Source organism: Phyllostomus hastatus, unplaced genomic scaffold (genome assembly GCF_019186645.2).
Source record: "Phyllostomus hastatus isolate PE091 unplaced genomic scaffold, TTU_PhHast_1.1 phas_contig_98, whole genome shotgun sequence".
NCBI classification, from domain to species: Eukaryota; Metazoa; Chordata; class Mammalia; order Chiroptera; family Phyllostomidae; genus Phyllostomus; species Phyllostomus hastatus.
This window is the reverse complement of record NW_025333999.1, coordinates 306,626-330,566: the sequence shown is the minus strand read 5'-3', so window position 1 is coordinate 330,566 and position 23,941 is coordinate 306,626. Positions and strand designations below refer to the sequence as shown.

Sequence of the window (23,941 nt, the reverse complement as noted above, 5' to 3'; positions counted from 1 at the left end):
CTTGGTCTTGTTGTTGACCCATTTAATGACATTATTTAGCTTTAACTTCCATGTCTTTGCATGTTTTTCAGTGTTCTTCTTGTGATTTATTTCTAGTTTTATAGCATTGTGGTCTGAGAAGATGCTATGATTTCAATCTTCTTAAATTTATTGAGACTTCCTTTGTGTCCCAACACATGTTCTATCCTAGAAAACATTCCATGTGCATTTGAAAAGTATGAATATTCTGCAGCTTTGGAGTGAAATGCTCTGCAGATAGCAATTAAATCCATTTGATCTAGTGTGTCATTTAAGGCTACTGTCTCCTTGTTGATTTTCTGCCTGGAAGATCTATCCATTGAAGTCAATGGGGTGTTAAGATCCTCAATTATGGCTATATTTCTGTCGATCTCTCTTTTTATGTCCATCATGATTTGCTTTACATACTTAGGTGCTCTTATGTTGGATGCATAAATGTTATATCCTCTTGTTGGATTGTTCTCTTTATCATTGTGTAATGGCCTTTTTTGTCTCTTACTATAGCTTTGGTTTTAAAATTTATTTTTGTCAGACATAAGTAACGCTACCCCAGCTCCTTTTTCTTTTCCATTTGCATAAAATATCTTTTTCCAACCCTTTACTTTAGTCTGTGTGTATCTTCTGATCTGAGATGGGCTCTTGGAGGCAGCATATATATGGGTCTTGTTTCCTTATTCATTCAGCCACCCTATGTCTTTTGCTTGGAGCATTTAAGCCACTTACATTTAAGGTGATTATTGATAGATACATGTGTAGTGCCATTTTATTGTTAGACTGTTTTCCTCTCTTTTTCTTCTTTGTCTTAATGCAAGCCCTTCAACATTTGTTGCAGTACTGGTTTGGTGTTAACAAACTCCTTTGGCTTTTTCTTGTTTGGGAAGCTCCTTATTTCTCCTTCAAGTTTAAACTATAGCCTCTCTGGGTACAGTAGCCTTGGTTGTAGGTCCTTGCTTTTCATCACCTTGAATATTTCATGCCACTCACTTCTGGCCTGAAGTGTTTCTGTTGAGTAATCAGATAACAGTCTAATTGGTGCTTCCTTGTATGTAATTACCCACTTTTCTCTCGTGGCTTTTAGGATTCTTTCCTTGTCTTTAAGCCTTGACATTTTAATTATGATGTGTCTGGGTGTAGGCCTCTGTGGGTCCAACTTGTTTGGGATTCTCTGAGCTTCCTGGACTTGTGTGACTTTTTCCTTCACCAGATTAGGGAAATTTTCCAACATTATTTCTTCAGATGGGTTCTCGACCCCTTGCTCACTCTCTTCTCCATCTGGTATTCCCATGATGTGGATGTTGTTATGTTTCACACTGTCCAAAATGTTTCTTAAGCTCTTCTCATTTTTAAAAATTCTATTTTCTTTTTGCTGCTCTACCTGGGTGTTTTTTCCTACCTGGTCTTCCAAAACACTGATTTTATCTACTGCTTCATCTAACCTACTGTTTATTCCTGCCAGTGTATTATTTATCTCAGATATTGCATTCTTTATTTCTGACTGGTCCTTTTTTATATTTTTCTATGTCTTTTTTCATGCTGTTGAGTACGCTTATAATCATTACTCTAAACTATCTGATAATTGCTTGCCTCCATTTCATCAATTCTTCTGGAGAATTCTCTTGTTCTTTCATTTGTGGTCTGTTTCCTTGTCTTCCCATTTTGGCTGTTTCTTTGTATTTTCTTTCTGCCTTAGATGTTAAACTAATCAGCCATTAAACTGATCAGCTGTTAATCTAATCAAGCTGTAAGCACCATCTGAGCTTAAGCACCACAGACGGGGCAGAGCAATTCCTGCGGGTGGGGCTGTTGCTTCTCCTCAGGCTGACGCCACTCAGAGGGGAGTGCTCTGCTTGCGAAAGACGGCCCTGCAGCGTGGGGGATGACTCAGCACAGGGATCCTGGTGGCTGTTCCTTCAGTTGTCTGTCCAGAGCCACCTGCTCTAGACTCTCTTCAAATGTCTCTCGTCCAATCTGCCCTCCCTCCGCTGGAGCCCAGGGTATGTGGCTGCAAATGAAATTTTGTGCATTGGCCCTTTAAGAGGCTCTCTGCATCTCCAGCCGTCTCCCTGGCAGACAGAAACACAGCTGCTTTTCACAGCTGTGAATGTTATCTGGGTTCTTTCTGGCTCTGGTGTGTAGGCTGGGAAGTTCAGCTTGGGGTTTAGACCCACACTTCTCAGGGGAACCCCCCCCCCCGGCCATGAAACATCCTTCTGGAATTTCAGCTGCTGCCTGTTGGAGCTCAGCCAGCCCTCTCATGCCTCCTCCGCACTCGCTACCAGTCTTGTTGTGGTGAGGCTGTTTCTTCTGTCTGTCCTTGGTTATAAGGCTTCTCTCCAGCTGGTGTTCAGCTGGTTGTTCTGGATGATTTCTCTACAACTTAGTTGTGATTCCAGACTGGTCCTGTTACAGAACAAACAAGGGGGGCCTGGGACGATATACTATTATTGAAAAGAAAGCCCCCAGGTCTGTCATGTCCGCCGCCAGAGGAAAGACGTCTCTCAATGCCAGAGATTTGTGAAAAGGAAAGGAAATGTTTATTTAATGCTATACAAACTTAAAGTAGTGACCTAATGTCTTTATCAAAAACCTCAAAGTCCCTTAAAAGACCTACAAACAGACACAGTCCTTCCTTCCTTCCCCCTTTGCCCAGTCCAGAGTACCGTATCTTAGGAAAGGAAATAGAAGTCCATGGCTCAGGCAGTCCTCTGGTTCTTCCCAGTTAGTACTCCATCTCGACTGGGAGACCTCCCTGGGTTCCCAGCACCCTCAGCTGAGTCGCCAGGATCTCTGTTAAAACCAGGTGGTGGTTCCCCCTTCTAAAGCTGCGGGGGTCCCCACTCTGGCAAAGGCACGTGGTCCTCTCTCCCAGGGCCACGGGAGTCCCCACTCTGCCAAAGCCGCGTGGTTCTCTCTCTCCAATAGCTGTGATCTCTGAACTTCTACAGCCGCATGGTTCTCCCTTAATGGCTGCTGCATCTCGGTTTAAATCCCCGCGCCAATCTTCCTCTGCAGCCCCATTTCCGACTCCTCCCACACTCGGCTTCACATGCCAGAACTCATATCCTTCCAGCTTTATTGGACTGCCATCATGAGTCTGGGCAGGTGTGGCCCCAAGTCCTGGAGCCAATCATCTCCAAGCTCCCACGCAGGTGCTGTAGCTCGGGGGACCTGCCCCTAGTCACATCTTGGTGGGGAAGTTACTTCCATTCCCCTGGCTCAGAGCATGGCCACAGCTATTTAACATATCTAAGCGACCAGCCAAAGGCTATAGATATGTTAAATGACCACGCCAGAGGTTAGCTGCAAGGCTGTTGCTATGCTAAACAGCTCTCAAAGGCCCTGTTCCATTGTGTCCCTTCCCCCAACCCACACCCTGGTGGGGGGCAGTGAGGACATCTTAAAATCTCCTGGACACCTTGAGTTCTGGACCCCATTTCAAATGCCCATTTGGGGTCCCTCCTCTTGGCTGCACCCTGTAACAGTCCTGGGGGGAGGTCATGTAGCTTCCATGTACTCCTCCACCATCTTGGATCTTAGACTTGACAGACATTTTTCTTTTCCTTTCTACATCTCATCAGTTTTTGTAAATGTTCATTAAGTCACAGGACTCCAGTAGCAAAAGCAACTGACATAATTAGGTTTGGTAATAAACTCATGGTACCATAGCGAAGAATAGAACTCAGTCCGTGGGAGAACTTCATGGACGTTGAAGCAAAGACACCAAGCCAAGGCTGGTGAGTGTGTCTTGGCATTGAACAATGCATTGCAGGAGGTGTGGTGTGTCTGTTAAGGTGAGGTCAGTGTCTTAGTTAGCTCAGGCTGCTGTGTAACCAAAATATCTTAGACTGAGTGGCTTAAACAACAGAAATTTATTTTGCACAGTTCTGGAGGATGGCTGTCTGAGGTCAGAATGCCTGCATGGTTGGGTTCTCATGAGGGCGCTTCCTCGTCCATAACTGACACTCTTCTTTTGGGGGAGGATGGGGAGAGAGAGAGGGAGAGGGAGAGAGAGAGATCCAGTCTAATCCCATTCATGAGGGCTCCACTGTGGGGGGGGGCTCTGCCCGCAAGGCCCCCCTAGCTGCTACAGATGAGAATAAGTCGACCAATACATGATCTGCTTGGGGAGGAAAGGTGGCTGATTTCTCACAGGAGAAGGACCAAGAGCCTTTTCCTCAATGGCTTTTATTGGGTTTGTTTACACAGGAATTCAGGTAAAGCTTGTTACTCATTACCAGGAAGTAAGGATCAAATAACAAGGAACTCTGAGGGCCTATTTTGAGATAGCTAAAGAGCTGTGAAAACTTTAAGGAACAAACTTACTTCTTCCCTGGACCCTTATCAGTTAATTGAGAGCATTCTAAACAAAGCAGGTTTCACAGGATTTTACATATTCTTTCTTAGGCCTGATCACCCGTGTAACCTGCCCTTTCCAGCACAGAGCTGCACCACCCTCTGTCATTGTTTCAGGCTTAGGTGGAGTAAGAGAAGTAAGGCAGCCAAGAGATTAGGAGATTTTCTCACAGACAATGAGGACTCAGGCTGTGTCAAAGCCGAGGGGTGAGGGTCCATTACCCCCTTTTGCTGTAGCCCCCAAAGTCCTTCCTTGGGGCCTCCCACGTGATTGTGCCTGTCATCGGCTGTTCCCCCCTTGGGGAATCTTACCTGTCATTGCCTAACCGACCAAGCATTGGGGGCCAGGCAGGGTGAAGTAAAAGGAGCAGAAGCAGTGCTCCTGCCAGGGAGATAAGCTTTTGTCTCCTTGGTGGCTTATGGTCTGAAGGTCACTCACTCAGCCTTAGCCTTGGCGGGGATTACAGCTTCTGATACCAGGCAGGGTGGTTCCCAGCACTCCACTGACATGACCAAACTATTACAGAATGGACCTGTGGTCAGGGACAAGATACTGTTACCAAATGGATCCCCCTCTCCCCCAAGGTCCCTCTGTAGTAGGTTTGCCTTGCCTACCACCCTTAGGAATTGGAATTATGGCTCTCAGTGCCAGAGTTTGGTGAAAAGGAAAGGAACCATTTATTCAAAAGTTATACAGACTTAGAGTAATGACTTAATGTCTTTGTTAAAATGTCAAAGTTCCTTAAAACACCCATACACAGTCCTTCCTTCCCCCCTTTGCCTAGTCAGGGGTACTGTATCTCAGGAAAAAAAAATAGCAGTCTGTGGCTCAGGCAGCCCCTGGTCCTTTCCAGTAACCTGTGCTCGGCTGGCAGGCCTCCCGTGGTTCCCAGCACCATCAGCTGTGTCGCCGCAATTGCTAGTTCTTAATCCAAACCCACGTGGCACCTCCTCATGGCCCACCAGCAAAAGTCCTTTCACCTCTTTTCTTTCTGCAATGTCTCCCTGCATTCTTCCAAACTGCTAAGAGAGAGCTCTGAATGACTGCTACATTTTGCTTTCCAGCTTCCTAAGCCCCATGGTTAAGGGAGCCCCCAAACCCTCCGTGGTTCGCCATAGGGCTGCCACACCTGGGTTTAAGTCCCGGCTTGAATCTTCCTCATCATCCCCATTTCTGACTCCTCCCACAATTGGCTACACCTGCCAGCATTCCCATATTTTTCCAGCTTTTCTGGGCTGCCATAGTAAGTCTGGGCAGGCGTGGCCCCATGGCATGGAGCAAACCAACTCCAAGGTCTCACACAGGCACTGCAACCAAGGGGAGCTGCCTCCCAGTTACAGCTTGGGTTGAAGTCACTCCCTTCTCCCTGGCTCAAAAGTGTGGCCACAGCTACTTAACATATCTATGAAACTAACCAGCCATTAGAGATATGTTAAATAACCATTTTTGCTGTTATTTGCAAAACTATTGATATGCAAAATAACTCTCAATGGTCCTGCTCCCTGTGTTCAATCACCCAGTTCAGACTTGTGGGGGTTAGGACATCTATATATATATTTAAAGATTTTATTTACTTATTTTTGGAGAGGGAAGGGAGGAAGATAGAGAGAGAGAGAGAGAGAGAGAGAGAGAGAGAGAGAGAGAAACATCAATGTGCGGTTGCTGAGGGTCATGGCCTGCAACCCAGGCATGTGCCCTGACTGGGAATCGAATCTGCGACACTTTGGTTCGCAGCCCGAGCTCAATCCACTGAGCTACGCCAGCCAGGGCGGACATCTATATATTTTTAATATTTACTGTATACCCCGAGTTCTGGACCTTGTTACAAATCTCTCTTTGAGGGGGCCCTGGCTGTGCCCTGTTATATAATTACCCATCTTCCAAAGAGCTCACCTCCAAATACCATCACACTGCCCTGGCCGGTAATGTACGCTCAGTTAGTTGGAATGTACATTAATTTTGTGGGCTCAATTCCTAGTCAGAGCACATACTTAGGTTGTGGGTTCCATTCCCCATCAGGGCAGGTATGGGAGGCAACCAACTGATGTTTCTCTCTCACACCTCCTTCTCCCTCTCCCTCTCTCTCTCTGCCCCCATCCTCTCTCTCAAATCAATAAACATATCCTCAGGTGAGAGTAAAAACAACAAACAAACAAACAAAACCCCCCAAATACCATCACACTGAGGTTTAATACTGGAGATTAGAGCTTCAGCATGTGAATTTTGATGAAGAACTATTCAGTCCATAGTGGATAGTAATAATCAGAAATCACAGTGACATCTAACATTTCTTGAGCACTTACTACGTGCCATGCACTGTGTAAAACTCTTTCTACACTTTATTCTATTTAAGCCTCACCTTATGAGGGAGATACTGTTGGCTACAAACAAGGAGACTGATTCTCAGAAGGGCTAAGCCATTTTTCCAGGATCACAGAGTGGTGGATCTGGGATTCAAAACAAAGTGAGGGGTGGGAGGGGATATCAGAGCCTGTGATGCCTTCCTCTAGGTGGAGGGAGGACGCCTCCGAGAGGGGCAGAACAGGAGGGACTAGAGTGGGTTAGTTAACGAACACTGAGGAAGCACCCACTACATGCCAGGCAGTGGGGAATAAGACCAGAGCACTATGTCCTAGTGGGAAAAACAGATGTTGAATAAATAAGCAGGGCAATAAGGGAAAATAAAATGGGACGGTGTGATCAACAGAGAGTGACTCAGAGAATGTGATGGTCAGGAAGGTGGCAGAATGACATGTAAATGGTGAGGAGTAGCTGGCTCTCTGAGGACCTGAGAGAAGAGCATCTTAGTCAAAGGGAGCAGCCAGTGCAATGGCCTTGGGGCAGGAGAGTATTGGTGTCCTCTGAGCAGCACTGAGCAAGCCAGTATGGCTGGAGTGGAGCGAGCAAGCAGGGAGAGTAAGGGGAGAGGAGGACAGAGGACTGCTCTGGAGGAGGCTGGGGCTGGAGGGACCAAAGAAGCTTCTGGAGTCAGTGGCCTGAAATGGCCTAAAAAAAATGGGTGGTTGAATGGGGTGAGGGGACAATGTTGCTCGCCACCCACACTCCTCAACCCATCTCTTCTCTCGGATTCTCTCTACTCAGGGATCTACTGGCCTTCCTGGTCCCCTGGGACCAATAGGAGAGAAAGGAAAGCGGGTGAGTCGTGATGGACAGGGAGATGGAAGGGCATACCTGGGGTCAACACCCGCGGCTGTGCATGATGGTGGGTGGGCCCCAGGTAACTGCGTCTACATTGGAGGCACTTGTGTGCACGCTTCTTTCCACGTGCAATGCAGGGCACACATAGGTGACCCTACCTGGCATTATGGCACAGGTGCCTATGTGTGCATGTGAGCATGTGTGTCCCATGTGCCTCTCAGTGCAGATTAGCTGGGGTCTGGGTGCTGCAGCTTGAGGACCTGTGACTGAGTGAACAGAGCATGAGCCTGTGCATGCATTGTGTGATGTGACACAAATACATGTGATGAGCATGTACACATGTGTGAAAGGATGTGACATACACACATGCATTTCTGTGTATACTGGGTGACTGTGTATGCATGCATTCATATCTGTGCTCTGTGTGCATTGTTGCTGTGTGAATGGACACTGTGTATATGCACACCAGTGGATATGTGTGCAGGACTGAGTTTTCACATAAATCCATGCATGTGTGTGTCTACATCGAGTACACATGTGTTCCAGGAACATATTACATGATAAGCTCCACGTGTCAGCCTGAGCCTGTTATGATGGCATGCAGTCATGTGTGCCTACTGCATAGCTGCAATACATAGGTGTCTACACGGGTGAACATGCTTGTATGTGTGGGTCCCATAGGTGCAATCAGACATGTCTGTGATCTTGGCATGGTTGAGTGTGTGTTTGAGTGAAAGACTTGTGAATAGATGGTGGTGGATATCTTTCTGTGTCTGTGACAGGGGGCCTTCGTGTCATGTGTTTGTACTGTAAGTCTCTTCTGCTACCCCCTCACCTGGTTTGTTTTCCAGGGGAAGGCAGGGCAGCCTGGTCTGGAGGGAGAGCGGGGACCACAAGTAAGAAAACAGAGAGCTTCTCCTACCCCACAGGGTCTTGGGGGGGAGCTGTGAGAGAAGAGTTGGGGAGTGAGCAAGGAAGAGGATTTGGGTTATGTTGATGTCCCTGGTGGGACAAGAGGGGGAGTCATGGAGGGCGGGGACCCAGAGGATTTGATCTCATATCCTAGGCTCCTCCACCCTCTCACTTCTAATCCTTGTTTCTTTTCTATTCAGGGCTCCCGTGGAGAGAGGGGGCAACCAGGTTCCACAGGGCAACCAGGCCCCAAGGTATGGGGTAGCGGGGTGCTCAAGCACCCGAGGCAGGCTCTCTGCCCAGGTTCACCAAGTCCCCACCAGCCCCTCCCAGTGGAGTGTGTTCTGCAGCCTGAATCTCATTCACTATGTCCTAGGGTGATGTAGGCCAGGATGGAGCCCCTGGGATCCCTGGAGAAAAGGTGAGTGCACGTATGTATATGTATGTGTGTGTATTTCTGGGTAGGAGACAAATCCAGGAAGTAGGGAGACATAACACAGTGGAAATAGCACCACCTCTGACATCAGAGCCATGAGTTAAAATCCTACCTCATCCACTTACCTGCTGTGTGACCTTGAGCAAATAACTTAACTTCTCTGGTTCTCAGTGGTGAATGAAATGAGTTCCATATGCTAGGCCCTGTGCCTAGTATGCAGAAGGTGATCAATATGTGCAAGCTCTTGTCGTTATGTGGGGTTCAGGGGGCTAGGTGGGAGGGATGAGTAATGACTTCTGGTTCCATTTCAGGGCCTCCCGGGGCTACAAGGGCCCCCTGGATTCCCTGGGCCAAAGGGCCCCCCTGTAAGTGAGCTCACCCTGATTGGGCAGTGGGTGGGAGCTGGGGAAGGAAGAGGCTCCTTATTTGTGCCTTGACTCTCTCCTGCCTTGTCCCTCAGGGCCCCCAGGGGAAAGATGGGCGACCTGGGCACCCTGGACAGAGAGGAGACTTGGTGAGTGACCCTTTGATCTTTGACCCCATTAGGCTCTCCATTTCTCCCCTTCCTCCACCCCATGTGACATCTTTTAATTTTTCTCCCCAGGGCTTTCAAGGTCAAACAGGCCCACCTGGTCCAGCTGGTGTTGTGGGTCCTCAGGTCAGAGTGGACTCTACAAGCTCCTCCAGTTCTGTACCAGTTGGGGGATATTTTGGGGGGTGTGGATCTCAGATAGACCCCCCCCCCAGACTACCTCTATTCAAGATGGGACTTCTTCCTCTCCAGGGAAAGACAGGAGAAGCAGGACCTCTAGGTGAGCGGGGGCCCCCAGGCCCTCCTGGACCTCCTGGTGAACAAGGTCTTCCAGGACTGGAGGGCAGAGAGGGGGCCAAGGTGAGACCCTGTCCTGTGGGGAATCTTGGCAGAGTGGCTCCATGGCTTCTCAGTGGCCCCAGGCCACCTGAAGGCTCAGAATTAGTCCCAAAGGGGAGGGGCCCAGACTTACAGATTTGGGGGAGACAACCCTTCCCTGGAGCCTGACCTTCCTCCTCTGTACTCCTGCAGGGGGAGCTGGGGCCAACGGGACCCTTTGGGAAGGAAGGACCACCTGGACCTAGGGGCTTCCCTGGCCCCAAAGGAGCCCCAGGGGACCCTGTGAGTATCCTTTGGGCCCTTTTGTGTCTGCTTGGCTGGGCTGTGAAGCAGAGAAGGGAATGGAGGCCTCAGGTCAGGGACATGGTGACAGCATCCTGGCTGGGGACAACCATGAAAGTAAAAGAATGACCTGGAGGAGACTGACCCCTGGACCTCAGTACCCAGAAGGGGGTGGGAACTGTGAGTCCCCCAAAGTGAAGACAGGACCTAGGCCACCTGTGGGAGTCTCTTGACTGAATTGTTTCCTCCTTCAGGGACCTATAGGTTTGAAGGGTGACAGAGGCCCCCCGGGCCCCATCGGGGCCAATGTAAGTGCAACCCCTTCTGCTGGGTGGGGAGCAGGGTGGAGGGACTTTGGGGTGTCTGGGAGGTCGGGCACTGTATTAAGTCCACTGTTTTGGGAGTCAAACAGGCCTGGGTCACATTCAGTTCTGTCACTCCTTGGTGGGCCTCAGTTTCCTCATCTGTATTATAGCCCCTCTCATAGGTTATCACTGAACTCCATGAGATGATCCCTCTGACACATGCTTATCTGCGTGACAGACAAGAACATATAAAACCTCCTTTCTCTTGGAGGTCGCGGTCTAGTTGGGGAGATGAGAAATCAGCAATGACGAATGTCCCAAAACAGGGCAGTGCAGAGAGAGGGGAGCAGGCGAAGAGCAGGTGAAATGGGCTGGTCAGTGAAGGCCTCCTGAGAAGGTGGCATTTGAGTTGAGACCTGAGGAGGTAAGGAAGGAATTGTGTGAATGTCTGGAGGAACAGCATTCCAGGTGGAGGGACACCATGTGCAAAGGTCCCGAGGCAGGACCATGCCTGGTTTATTGGAGGAAACAGCAAGGGGACCTATGTGGCTGGAGAGGAGTGAGCCAGAGTGAAAGTAGGAGGAAGCAAGGGCAGGGAGGGGTCGTGCTGGATCCGTGCTGGTAAATCACATGATTTCAGTGCCTGGCAGCTTGAAAACATTCCAGAAATGGGAACTACAACTACTCCTATTTTTCCTGACCCCGCACCCCTGTTTTCAGGGCTCCCCTGGGGAGCGTGGTCCTGTGGGCCCAGCAGGAGGCATTGGACTTCCTGGCCAAAGTGGAAGCCCAGGCCCTGTTGGCCCTGCAGGAGAGAAGGGGTCCCCGGTAAGTGGTCTGCCCACCCCATGCCACACGCCAGGCCCAATCCACATACCAGGACCCCATTCCTGCCCTAGTCTCTGACATCCCTCCTTCTACTCTCACATCAGGGTGAACGTGGTCCCCCTGGTCCCACTGGCCAAGATGGGATCCCAGGGCCCCTGGGGCTTCCAGGGCCCCCTGGAGCTGTTGGGCCTTCTGGGGAAGAAGGGTACAAGGTGAGCGTTCATGAAGAGGAAGGGGCTGGGGAAGGCTGTGGGTAGGGGGCCAGGGTCCTCCCTCATCCTGTTTCCTTTCCAGGGGGAGGTGGGCAGCCCTGGTCACAAGGGGAGCAAAGGCGATAAGGGGGATGCGGTGAGTGGGGGCCCTCCCTGGGGGATGGGTTCTCAGGGAGGGGAGAGGGATGTGGAGGATGGGTAGTCAGTCAGGGGGAGAAGTCAAGGAACTTCCTACCTTCCTGGGCCCCATCTTGATACCTACCTGCTAGTAACAGAAACCACTCAAATACCTGAAATGAAGGGACCAACAGAGTTGCTGGGGCCCCAGGAGACCAGGGAAGGTGCTGAGCCGGTTACTCTCTCCTCTCCCTCTTCTTGGTGTCACCTCGTTCTCTCTGCTGTCATTGCATGGCCCTGAGGCATCGCATCTCCAGCCTCCCTTTGGGAGTTCAGGCCCAGCCCCAGTATCGGTCCCTGGGTGCTGGTGGGACTTCTGGGGAAAAGTCCTGCTGGGCCAAGCTTAGGACAGATGTCTGTGTCTGATCCCGTCAGTTGGTGACTAGGAAGACAATATTGGGGGGTATTGTGCAGCTGTGGCTTGCTGGTGTGGGGATTGGGCAGGGGACAGTGATTGACATCTCTAGTTCCACCGCCCCGCACCTTGAACTTGAGGGGTTTTTCAACTCTGTTTGCTCCTCCAGGGCCCACCTGGACCAACAGGGATACGGGGTCCTGCGGGACACCCAGGTTCCCCGGTAGGTGCTCCTGGCTTTGTGGCCATTCCCTGGTTCCCCAGTGGAAAGGCACAGTGTCCTACACCTCAATTCAGTCCCAGACTCAATTCCAGCCCTATCCACTCCTCCATGCTGACACCCAGTGTGAACTCTGACTCAATCTAAGCCTCAGCCCCAACCCTGAACCCCAATTCACCCCTAATCTCAACCTTGCTTACAACTTTAACCTCACTCCCAGCTCAGTCCTTATCTTCAATTCCTGTGTTAGCCAGACCCTGGCCCACTCCTGCCATGACCTCAACCTTGACCCACCTCCAGTGCTGACCCAAAACCCCAGTTCAAGCTCTGAATCTGGTCTTGGCCCCAACCTTAAACCCAACCCTAAATTCCATCTCAGCCCTGTCTGAACCTTGCTCATGACCTTGACTTTCATCTGAACCTGACTTGCCACCCAGTGTCCATCTCAAACCTTTGACTAACCCTTGACTTCATTCCTAAGCTCTGACACTTAACCCAACCACCCCCCAACTCCAAACCTAACCCTGATTCTCCATAAACTTAATCCTAACCTCAACTCTAACCATCAACCTCACTCAGTTTTGACTTTGACCCTGAGCCTATTTCCAACCATTGACCTGAACCCTAACTTTCCCTGGCCCTCTCCTTCTTCCAGGGAGCAGATGGCGCTCAGGGACGCCGGGGACCCCCGGGCCTCTTTGGGCAGAAAGGAGATGATGGAGTGAGAGGCTTCGTGGGGGTGATTGGCCCCCGTGGCCTTCAGGTAGGTGTCTGAGTTTTGGGGTACAGCCTCTGGATCCCCTCACCCTTTGCCTTAATCTTGCCTCTTTGTTCCACAGGGACTGCCAGGCCCTCCTGGAGAAAAAGGGGAGGTCGGAGACGTGGGGTCCATGGTATGGAGAACAGGGGAGAAGATGGAAGGGAGAGAGGAGTGGCAGGGTGAGGGAGAACATTAGATTGACGTGGGGGGATCACAGGGCATATTGTCATTTTAAGGATTATGCAAGTCACAAGCATCAAGGGTAGTGTTTTGGGGGGCATGGGGTCACTTGATGCTTTTCTGACTGTTCCACAGGGTCCCCCTGGAGCTCCAGGTCCTCGGGGTCCCCCTGGCCCTAGTGGATCAGAGGTGAGGATTCTGAGGCTGGGGGAAGGGCTTCAGAGGTGGGGACATCTGTTTCCCAAGAAGGGGAGGTTGGGATCCCACATTCCCCCCTCTGCCCCTCGCTGTCTTCTCAGGGCTCCCCAGGGCCACCTGGAGGAATTGGTCAGCCAGGCGCTGTGGGCGAGAAGGTGAGAGAGGGCCTCAGACCACACAGGCTGGGGGAAACTCCACCAGTCCTGATTGGGGGTGGCTGTTCGGGGGAGCCTCTTGTCTGCCAGGATCAAACCTCTGCTCCCCCTGACCCCACTTTGCCTCCTTTAGGGTGAGCCAGGGGAGGCTGGAGATCCCGGACCCCCAGGAGTCCCAGGCATCCTTGTGAGTGACTGTGTCCTGAATCCCTGCACCCATCTCAGGGAACCCCTTGCCTCTGGGCATCTCAGGCCACCTTGACCTCTGGGCAGTCCTAGGTCACCCGCTGACCCAGAACCTATGGACATCCTGGGTCATTTTGATGACAGAGCCTTAGAATGTGTCACTGCTACATACAGTTCTCCAGGTTGCACACACACTGCACAAGGGTGTGGAACTGAGCAGGTAGATGAGGCTCAGATCCAACGTGAGCCCTGAGCTGGGAATCAGGTGCCCACAGGGGACCCCTTTTCTAATTCACTCAAGGGTGGCACACAGGCTCGACCCACCTTGCCCATGACCTCTAGACAAATGGTCCATCCTGATCCCTGACTCTTATAAGTTCTAGATACCTTTGACTTCTTACCCTTGGGCAGTCTAGGCTACTCTGACCCCTGACGCCAGGAAAGTCCCAGACCACCCAGATTCCTAAATCCAGGTATGTTACCTTGACTCCTGGACAGTCCAAGCTCTTCTGACTTCTGACTTATGTTTCTGCAAAGGGGCCCAAGGGAGAAGTTGGTGAAAAGGGGGACTCAGGCCCATCTGGGGCTGCAGGACCCCCAGGCAAGAAGGGCCCCCCTGGGGAGGATGGAGCCAAAGGGAACGTGGTGAGTCCTGGGGAAGGTGCGGGCAGAGATGGGGGAGGCAGTCGTGTCTACTCAAACCTGCTCCTGGACTTCCAGGAGGTGCCCCGTCCTCCAGTGTGCTGATTCCATGAGCCTCCCAGAACATGGCTGAATGAATGATGCTTGATTGAATGAATGGATGAATGAATGAATCAATGTGGAAACACAGTGATTATACGTCATTGTGGGAGTGAACCTTGCTTCCACATGGGACCGTTCTAATGATGTTGGGAATGACAAGGTCGAGATTGGCGCTGATGTGGGGTTTGCCACTGGGCAGAGATTGAGGCTCTCCTGCCATCTCGGGGGGTGGGGCTCCAGTTGGGGTGGCAGGGCAGTGAGCAGCTTCGGTCTGTGGGACCACTCCACCACTGCAGTGTCTCTCTGGGTCAGTTCTATCTGTGAGTCCAGAGCTGGGAGGCTGCTGGGAGGACAGTGAGGTGATGCACATAAGGTTCTTAGCTTAGCACTGCACACACTGAACACTGGAGTGTTCTCTTTACCGGGATGGGGATTTTGTGGTTTGTTCATTGTGTAACCCAGGAACCAGAACTGTGCCTGGGCAACATTTATCTGTTAACTGAATGAATGAATGTGCAATGGTTCCGGGATGTGATTGTTCACCCTTCTGTGTTCCAGGGCCCCACAGGGCTCCCAGGAGATCCAGGACCCCCTGGAGACCCTGGAGTTTCGGTGGGTGTGAGCCCCCCTCCTTCCCCCACCGAGCCCATCATATTTTCTTAATTCCCCATTCCAGTTGCCCCCATAGGCCCCCCTCACCTCCCAAAGACCTGGTGTCCCAATTTCCCTACCCCTATACACCTGGCTAAGGTCATTGGAACAAATAACCCTCATTATCCTCACCCCCAAATTCTCATGTACCCCATGTTGCCTCCCAACTCTGTCCCCTGCCGCCTCAGGGTCTAGATGGTTCTCCAGGGGAGAAAGGAGACCCTGGTGACGTTGGAGGACCGGTGAGTGAGGAAACGGAGGATGGCGGTGCTGGGAGGGGGTGGGGGCCAGTGAGTGGGTGAACTGGGGGGACAGAGGCGTGGGTTCATGAGGCACCCAGGGCCTCTGTGGGTGTGCCTGCTTTGCTTCTCTGGGGTCTCACTATGCATGTGAGCAGCCTGAGGGAGGGGCAGGTGATGGCTGGTGCTGGGTGGTGTCTGGGGGAGGCTGTCTTTGGGTCAGAGGCCTCCTGATACAGTCACAGTCAATCGACATTAGCTGATTCCACCCCGCTGCTGTTGCAATCTCCACAGGGCCCACCTGGAGCTTCCGGGGAGCCTGGCCCCCCTGGGCCCCCTGGCAAGAGGGTGAGTGATGACCTGCCTCTGGGCTGTCCTGGCTGCCCGGCTCCAACCTTGTCCCACTCACCCCTATAGGCCCCCACTCACATGACCCCACCATTCATTCCCAAAGGGCCCCCTTAACTGTCTTGCCCTTCTCAGGGTCCTCCTGGTCACATGGGACGAGAAGGTAGAGAAGGGGAGAAAGGTGCCAAGGTGAGTGCCTTGTTCACGGAGGCGTCCCTGCCCTGACCCCTCAGCCAACAGCTGGGTCATCAGAATGGGGAGGGGCCCTGTGACCACCACCAGTGTGCCAATTTTCTCCCCCTCCCTGAAAGTTCTTGGTTAGGGGGTCAGGAGGCAGGCATGCCCTGACTCTCGGCCCCCTCCCTTGGCCCTGTCCACTCTAGGGGGAGCCAGGTCCTGACGGGCCCATAGGGAGAACAGGTCCTGTCGGGGCTCGAGGGCCCCCTGGGCGTGTTGGGCCTGAGGGTCTTCGGGGGATCCCTGGCCCTGTGGTGAGTGGGGCGAGAACAGGGGTGGGGTGGGGGTGGGATCAGGCCCTCCCTGTGTGCTCACACTTTATAATTTCTCATTACAGTTGGGAGGGACTGATCCTGGTGGGGAGGGGATGGTCCTGGTAGGGGGAGGGGCAGCCACACTGCATTCTGGCAGGGTGTGGTCCTCCAATGTTCTGTTGCATCCCAGGGTGAACCAGGCCTCCTGGGACCTCCTGGACAGATGGGCCCTCCTGGCCCCATGGTAAGAGACTTCTTTGTCTCTGAGGCCCTGGCACTGAGCCCCATGTGGCGTGACCCTGGTGCTGATGGTCTGGCTGATCCCTCACTATCCGAAGGTCTACCCTGACCATGTGTGTTTTCTATTCTGACCACTCATCTTGGTGATCTGTACTGGCCAGCCACACCGACCCTCCATGTTGATGGTCTACACCAACCACAGTGGCCCTCTTAAACAGGCCAACCTGACCATTAGCCTTGGTAGTCCTCACTGATCACCACTCTGATCCTCCCCACTGAGTATTCGTATTAGCCATTCTCCAGCCCACCCCTCCATTACCCCTCGCCATCCCCCTCTCTCCTGACCATCCCCATGATCATATCCTTGCTAATGCCCCTTTGAAACCTGGGAAATTTTTCATTTTACCACCTCCCAATCACCCACATGGGCCTGGAGATTTTACGTCTGAGCCTCACCAGCTGACTCTCCCTCTCCTTCCAGGGACCCTCCGGCCTCCCAGGGCTGAAGGGAGAGGCTGGCCTCAAGGGGGAAAAGGTGAGGAGACCTCCTTCCATTAGTCCCTCCCTCGCTGATCTCCCTTTCCTCCCCAGCAGAGCTGGGAGACTGAGGTCTCCTTTGCCCCCAGATGCACTGCCCCAGGGCTCTAGGAGGAAACCCTCCCAGCACCCCCTCTCTTCCCCCACGCACGCCTCTCTTGTCCTCCAGGGCCACATCGGACTAATTGGCCTCATCGGCCCCCCTGGAGAGGCTGGCGAGAAAGGGGACCAGGGGCTGCCAGGCGTGCAGGGCCCTCCTGGCCCCAAGGGAGAGCCCGTGAGTGTGTGTCCTGCCCCGGGCGGGGAGACTGTGTTCGAAGGAGGGGTGGGTGGGGTGGCAGAGATGGGCTGGTTCGCAGACTGGGGGGGTCAGGGAAGACTGGGTCTGGAACAATAGGGGTTTGTCTAGGGAAAACGGGGGATCTCTCTGGGGGCTTGAGGGCTGGAGGCTGTGTCTTGAGGGGACTGGAGGCTTTTCCGAACCATAGAGATGAACCCCATCAATAATGACCCTGATGTCCTCTCTCCAGGGTCCCCCTGGTCCCATTGGCCCTTCAGGCCACCCTGGGCCCCCAGGCGTGGCGGTGAGTATGAGGGGTCTGTGAGGTGGGGGTCACCGTGGTGAGCCAGCCAGGAGTCCATTCTCTCTGTCTCTACCCCGCAGGGCCCTCTGGGACAGAAGGGCTCGAAGGGGGTGCCGGTGAGTCCTCCCTGTTCTCTTGGGCTCCCCCATTTGAGCTCCCTACCCGCCTCCACTGCACTGAGCCCTCGATGCCTTGGCATTCATTCACTTATTTAGTCATTCAATCACACATTCAACAAATATTTACCCAACACCTACCATTGTATTTCACGAAACCTGAGATGCCATCAGTTGTAAGATGCACCATTACTTTATAAACCTCGGAGAAAGAAAACAGTTCTGCCAAGTAAACTATGACTTGCCAAAGATGTTAAGATGCTGGTTTCAGAGATGCTAAAATATGGAAAGAAGATGAATGTGTGTTTTATGCTTGGTGCTGAAAATCGCTGCCCCCTGCCCCCCACCCAGGGCTTTGTGTGTTTCTGAGTGCGTGCAGGTGTTGGTGGTGGTAGTGTGTGTGGGGTGTCTCCATAGACAGAGAACACCCCCAACTGACTTCTCCCTGCAGGGATCCCTCGGCCCCCGTGGAGACCCAGGCCCCCCAGGCCCCCCAGGCCCCCCGGTAAGTTCCCCAGGGCCTAAGGTTGAAGTGCCCCCAAAGGGTCCCCCAGCACTCAGAACCAGGTGGGGCGCACACCAGCTGTTCAGGGGATGCAGGTGAAGAGGGACCTGGGCTGGGGGGTGGGGATCATGGGGGACACCCGTGGGGCACTGACTGGCTGTCTCTCCACCCTGGCTTCTCCCCCTTGTCTGTCCCTCCCTGTCTCTCTCTCCACCTCTTCTGACTCGCCTGGCCTTTCTCCATCTCTGTCTCCAATATTTGTTCCACTATTTTATGTTTTTTTTTCTTTCTTCTCTCTGTTTCTGCTTTCTTTGTCTGACCTTGTGGTTCACTCTCTTTCATCGTCTTCGTACTTCTCTCCCTCCCTCTCTCTGCGTCTTCTGTCTCTGCCCTTCCTGCGTGTCTCTCTGTCTCCATCTCCCCGTCCCTGTCCCTGTCTCTGTGCCCGTGCGTATCTCTCCCTCCCCGTTCTCATCTCTCCGCCCCCCTCTCTCTGCCTTCCACATCGCTCTCCTTTCTGCCTGGCTCTCTCGCCTCTCCTCCGCCCTGGTCTCTGCTCAGGGTTCCCCTGCGGAGCTGCATGGGCTGCGCCGGCGGCGGCGCTCCGTCCCGGGCAGGGGAGTGCTGGAGGCCCCGGAGGGCGGCCTGGAGGAGGTACTGGCTTCTCTCCTGTCGCTGAGCTTTGAGCTGGAGCAGATGCGGCGCCCTCCCGGCACCGCGGAGCGCCCGGGTCTTGTGTGCGGCGAACTACACCGCAACCACCCGCACCTGCCAGATGGTGAGGTCCTGCCCTTCCCCCGGCGGGCGGGGAACCGTGGGGTTCCGCGCCCCCTCACCCACCCCGCCTGGCTCTGCGGCAGGGGAATACTGGATTGACCCCAACCAGGGCTGCGCGCGAGACGCGCTCAGGGTTTTCTGCAACTTCACGGCAGGAGGAGAGACCTGCCTCTACCCCGACAAAAAGTTTGAGACCGTGAGTGCCTCTGGGGGCCGTTGGTGGGAGGAGAAACGGGGCTCTGGACACCATCCCATCCTCCCACCCCGCAGGAAAGGCGGTTCCCGCCTTCCCCGCCCCCAACACACGCCCCTGGCTTTGTCCGGGACCTTATCCTTCCTGCAGCCAACATTTATTGAGCATCTACTGTATGCCAAGTGCTGGGGTTACAGCCGAAAAAAAATTTTTTCTGCATTTATGGAGCTTGCCTTCTCAGAGGAAGAGAGGCAAGAAAAACTAGTAAAGAAATCACGAATGGTGACGAACCTTTAAGTAGTGCCTACATGTGCCAGGCCCGTTCCAGTAACTTAGGTGCATTTCCCTACTGAGCCCTAACCACCAGATGTGGTAGCTCTGCCATCCCTCAGACAGGGAAACTGAGGCACAGAGAGGTGATGAGATCACCCAGTGCAGCGTGCCTTCGGAGTTCCAGCCTTTAACCACCCGGCCGCCTACCTCCTGACTTGCTTACTATCTTATAGGCCTGGTGGGCTGGCTGAGCTCCAGGCTGCAAGCTGAGAGGTGAGGTCACCTGGCCCCCAGAAATCCTGGGGTTCTCCAGCAGGGAGTCCTGAGACTAACAGTCTCACACAAAGCACCAGGCATAGCAGTGGAGGGCAGTGGGTGGGCAGCACCTGCTCTGCACCAGCTGGGCTGGAATCCAGGTCTGTCACCTCGGTGTTTTAATCTGTGAAGTGGGGCTCAAGCAAGTGTCTGCCCCTAGGGTGGTTGTGCAGTTGCCGTGCCAATGTGCGCACCAAGAAACACCGACTAAACACTGGCTATGTGCTAATGTCTCGACTGCAGGTAACATACACGGCCAGTACAGGGCCTGCAAAAATGCATAAGAATGTTCTTCTGATACATTATTATTATTTTTAACTGTCAGAGCCCTGGTTTAGTGAGTACTCAGACCCCCTCATGCATGCGGGCTGGATGCAGAACTTGATCTCTAAGCAGGTGCTGACATCCGAGGTCTGGTCCCTCATCAGCTCACCTTCCTCCTGCTCCGACAGAAGTTGGGGAGGGAAGTGAGGAAGGTTCTAGGTTTGGGTTCCCCAGATTTCAGGCAAGTCATTTATTTAGGAGGTAATCCCAGGAGACACCAGGAGGGGAAAGGGGGATGTGAGAAGGATCGAGAGAGGCAGCTAGTATTGTTAAAATGTCACCATTGGGCACCCAAGGCTCTGCTCCCCTGAGGACTTCTGGGAGGCAGTGTGGAACACACACCTGGAAGTTGTCCGACCTGGGAAGAGAGGAAGCTGGGGCATTTATCCACCAACTCTTGTCAGCCACCAAATGAGGGCTGCCTCAGAGGACTGGGTCCCCTCCCCGTGGGCCTGCCCCATGCACCAGCCAAGCCCACTGCCCTGGCCAGCCGGCAGCCTGAGTGTCCTGGATGTTTACAACCTGCAGCCTTCATTGATGGGAGGTAAATGCAGAAAGGACCTGGTGGGCATCTGCTACTGACCCTCCCTCTCTCTGCAGGTGAAACTGGCTTCCTGGTCCAGGGAAAAGCCGGGAAGCTGGTATAGCACATTCCGTCGAGGGAAGAAGGTGAGTTGCTGAAGGCGAAGTGGCAGATGGTTTGAAAAGCTGTGGGAACCATTGAAGAGGTTGGGAGAGGGGCTTGGAGGGGTGAGCTGAACAGGACAAGTCTACCAACTGGGGAAGGGAGGGTGAGTGGGGCAGTGCCAGACGTGTGATGGGGGAAGCAGGAGGCATGGTGGAAATCCAGAAGCAGTGCTGGAAGGACCTGCTAGAAGTCCCAGCTTAGCTAAGGCCTAAAGAGTGAGTTGGGTTAGCAAGTCTAAGAGGACAAGAAAAAGAGTTGGAAGCAGAGGGAACAGCAGTTGCAAAGGCTTAGAGTCAAGAGAGGGTGTGGTGAATTTAGAGAAGAAAAAGCCACTTTCTCTGCTTTAGAGAGTAAAAGGGGGAATGTGGTTAGAGAAGAGGCTGGGGAGGTAGGTGAAAGCTAGGCCCATCTCTCCAGAAAGACAGAAGGCAGTGAAGAGCTGTGGCCTGTGTTTAAAGTGAGGGAGGGTGCAGATCAAATCCTGTGTTAGAAAAATGCCTCTGGGGCTGCTGCTGTTGGTGGGGGTGAGACTGGAGGCTGGGAGGCCAGGGAGAGACGGATGTGCTGGTCCAGGAGAGTGAGGAGGGGTCCAGGCTGGAGCGGTGCTATGGGGAGAGACAGGAAGGCATGACTTGGAAAAATACCAATGAAGGCAAGTTAATAGGACTTAGTGATTGATGAGATGGAGGGGAGGGAGGAGACAGGCATGATGCCCAGGTTCCTGGCTTGGGAAACTGGCATCTGGTGAGATACATAAATTTCTCAGAGGAGATACGTAAATGAGAAGATCGGGTTTTAGGGGCAGGGGATCTTGGGCTCCATTTGGGACTTTTTTGTGAAACATGTATGTATGTGCTAAGCACTGGAAGCATAGCAGCAAGTTAAACACAGTTCTTGACTTCATGAAGCTGATATTCTACTGGGAATATAACGAAGGAAACAGCAGACTAAGGAAACAAATAAAGCTTTACTATAATGTAAGGGAGTATCTTGGTTTGGATTCCCTCCAAAGAGACCCTGAGACACAGATTCAAATGCAAGTAGTTTATCGAGGAGGCGAGTGCAGAAACCACGAGTCGGGGAACGTGGAAATGAGGCAGGAGAAGGAAGGAAGCCGGAGGACGCATTACCGAGCACGCCGTCTCAAGCCAGTGCTGTGTTAATAATATACTTTACTTAAGTGTATACTTTACTTAAGTGTATTATTAGGTCCGAAATGTCGGCATAGCAGTATAAAGGTTACTTTTTACATTTTTTCCATGCATGTTTTTCAGAGTCTGGTACAAAGCTACATTTACAGGACTATATCTAGAAGCTAAATTTCATTGAAAATACTTAGATTTCATAAAACCTGCAGTTGGAAAAGTAGGTTCACATACCCCATTTGTCCCAAACCTAAGTTTTCTGATAACTGAGTGGAGACTAAGTTATGAGTTGTGAGTGTAAGTAAAAAGTTTGAATTAAATAATTAAATAAAAAAAATAAAATTAAACAAATAAAGTTTCAAAAAAGTTTCTCAGTTGCATCAGGCGCATTTTAAGTGCTCAGTAGCCACACGTGCCTGGGGCTCACAGGAGAACCATGGTCGGCTGGATGGGGCCCCTCACCTCCCGCTCTGTCCAACCCCCAGTTCTCCTACGTGGATGCTGATGGGTCCCCGGTGAACGTGGTACAGTTGACCTTTCTGAAGTTGCTGAGCGCCACAGCCCGCCAGAGCTTTACCTACTCCTGCCAGAACGCCGCTGCCTGGCTGGATGAAGCTGCTGGCGACCATGGCCGCTCCCTTCGCTTCCTTGGGACCAATGGAGAGGAACTGTCCTTCAACCAGACAGCAGCAGCTACCGTCACTGTCCCCTATGATGGCTGCCGGGTAAGGCAGAGGGGCAGGGGTGACCAGAGCAGGGAGGGGAGGCCTCAGCTGCCCTCCGCCTAACTCCCCATTGGTGTCTTTCCATGGTCAGCTCCGGAAGGGACAGGCGAAGACCCTCTTGGAGTTCAGCTCTTCCCGAGCGGGGTTTCTGCCCCTATGGGACCTGGCGGCCACTGACTTTGGCCAGACGAACCAGAAGTTTGGGTTTGAACTGGGCCCTGTCTGCTTTAGCAGCTGAGAAGTCTTGAGGGTGGGCGGGACCATGAGGAAGCCCCAGATGGGGCACATTTGGTGCTGAGGCTTTGAAGCCACCCTATTTATCATCTCCTGTGACTGAGGAGCCAGGGGAAAGTCTGCTCAGCATGGTCCAACAATGCTCCTTCTCCATCCCAGGGGACTGTGGCAGGACTCCATGGACCCAAGAGTCCAGCCTCCCTGCTGGAACCGCACCCCTGCTGGAACGAATGTAGTCTGCCTCTTTCTCCCCTCCACGCCCATTCAATCTGCACCTGCCCACCCCCGATCGCCCAGGCAATGAACTCATTCACAGCTGATGGCTGCCCCCCATGCCTGCCTTCCCTTCCTCAGTCAGTGCCCCCAACAGCCTTTGGTGCTACCCTTCCCAATAGTTAAGCACTGGACGTCTCCTGATCCCAGGCTGAGACCCTTCACTCATTCCTGTTTTCAGGTGGGTTCAGAGTGAAGGAACTGAAGTCAGACTACAGAGGGAAGTGAGACTTCCCTGGACTGAGTTGTGTGTTCCTTTGGCTACTTTAGCCCAGCTCTGAATACTGGCCCCCTCATATCTGCCCTAGTGTACCTTACCATGCCAGGTGGTTTGGAGGCCAAGATATGGGGTAAATCAGGATCCTAATGGTGCTGCCCTATTTATATCTGGGTCTGTATTAAAAGGGAAAATCCCCCCTGTTGTGTATTTAATCTGCTTCCTCCTTACAGAAGGCTGGGACATGATGAAAGAGATTCTAGCTTGACCCCCTACCCACCCCAGGGCATAATGGGCATCTCGAGTCTGAGAATAAACCAGTGAACTGTGTCCCAGTCTGTGTCCTTCATCTTGTGTTGGCTGCATTGTTCTTAGGGTCTGGTGCTTGTCTCACCTGAAGTATTGTCACAGCCTATTTTAAGTAAGTGTGCTCTTGGGTGAAGTTGACTTAGGGGCTGGGGGAACCCACTTGTAATGGGTTGAAAATAGCCAGATCTCTAAGAGAGAAGGGAAGGAAGGAAGGCAGGCAGGCAGAAAGAAAGAGCAGATCTCCATGTCGATCTTGATTAGTATTGGAGACAATGGCTGAGCTGAAGGATGCATCAAGAGATGACAGGATGTGGTTTGGATTTGAGATGAAATGACTAGGTGTCAAAGGTCTGGGTGGCAAGTCAGGGGATGAGTTGGAGATGAAGAGAATTGAATTAGGAGTTA

General features: G+C 52.5%; 1 protein-coding gene across 4 annotated transcripts in view; it reads left to right on the top strand.

Moving 5' to 3' along the window:
• COL5A3 (collagen type V alpha 3 chain) overlaps nucleotides 1-23,557 on the top strand; it is a 44,996-nt gene extending 21,439 nt beyond the window's left edge. For 3 of the 4 annotated variants that reach the window (XM_045852884.1, XM_045852882.1, XM_045852881.1), the window contains 36 exons: nucleotides 7,475-7,528; nucleotides 8,383-8,427; nucleotides 8,644-8,697; nucleotides 8,820-8,864; nucleotides 9,191-9,244; nucleotides 9,340-9,393; nucleotides 9,484-9,537; nucleotides 9,664-9,771; nucleotides 9,943-10,032; nucleotides 10,287-10,340; nucleotides 11,058-11,165; nucleotides 11,270-11,377; nucleotides 11,460-11,513; nucleotides 12,079-12,132; nucleotides 12,785-12,892; nucleotides 12,969-13,022; nucleotides 13,205-13,258; nucleotides 13,369-13,422; nucleotides 13,556-13,609; nucleotides 14,146-14,253; nucleotides 14,911-14,964; nucleotides 15,192-15,245; nucleotides 15,537-15,590; nucleotides 15,726-15,779; nucleotides 15,974-16,081; nucleotides 16,272-16,325; nucleotides 16,803-16,856; nucleotides 17,028-17,135; nucleotides 17,389-17,442; nucleotides 17,523-17,558; nucleotides 18,010-18,063; nucleotides 18,625-18,841; nucleotides 18,924-19,036; nucleotides 20,546-20,614; nucleotides 22,264-22,503; nucleotides 22,595-23,557. In XM_045852884.1, coding sequence (XP_045708840.1) covers nucleotides 7,475-7,528; nucleotides 8,383-8,427; nucleotides 8,644-8,697; nucleotides 8,820-8,864; nucleotides 9,191-9,244; nucleotides 9,340-9,393; nucleotides 9,484-9,537; nucleotides 9,664-9,771; nucleotides 9,943-10,032; nucleotides 10,287-10,340; nucleotides 11,058-11,165; nucleotides 11,270-11,377; nucleotides 11,460-11,513; nucleotides 12,079-12,132; nucleotides 12,785-12,892; nucleotides 12,969-13,022; nucleotides 13,205-13,258; nucleotides 13,369-13,422; nucleotides 13,556-13,609; nucleotides 14,146-14,253; nucleotides 14,911-14,964; nucleotides 15,192-15,245; nucleotides 15,537-15,590; nucleotides 15,726-15,779; nucleotides 15,974-16,081; nucleotides 16,272-16,325; nucleotides 16,803-16,856; nucleotides 17,028-17,135; nucleotides 17,389-17,442; nucleotides 17,523-17,558; nucleotides 18,010-18,063; nucleotides 18,625-18,841; nucleotides 18,924-19,036; nucleotides 20,546-20,614; nucleotides 22,264-22,503; nucleotides 22,595-22,741 — 2,838 coding nt within the window. In that variant the 3' untranslated portion in view covers nucleotides 22,742-23,557. Of the gene's footprint in view, nucleotides 1-7,474; nucleotides 7,529-8,382; nucleotides 8,428-8,643; nucleotides 8,698-8,819; nucleotides 8,865-9,190; nucleotides 9,245-9,339; nucleotides 9,394-9,483; nucleotides 9,538-9,663; nucleotides 9,772-9,942; nucleotides 10,033-10,286; nucleotides 10,341-11,057; nucleotides 11,166-11,269; nucleotides 11,378-11,459; nucleotides 11,514-12,078; nucleotides 12,133-12,784; nucleotides 12,893-12,968; nucleotides 13,023-13,204; nucleotides 13,259-13,368; nucleotides 13,423-13,555; nucleotides 13,610-14,145; nucleotides 14,254-14,910; nucleotides 14,965-15,191; nucleotides 15,246-15,536; nucleotides 15,591-15,725; nucleotides 15,780-15,973; nucleotides 16,082-16,271; nucleotides 16,326-16,802; nucleotides 16,857-17,027; nucleotides 17,136-17,388; nucleotides 17,443-17,522; nucleotides 17,559-18,009; nucleotides 18,064-18,624; nucleotides 18,842-18,923; nucleotides 19,037-20,545; nucleotides 20,615-22,263; nucleotides 22,504-22,594 lie in introns of those variants that run through there. The other variant, XM_045852885.1, reaches the window with a different exon arrangement.
• Nucleotides 23,558-23,941: the final 384 nt, after the last annotated feature.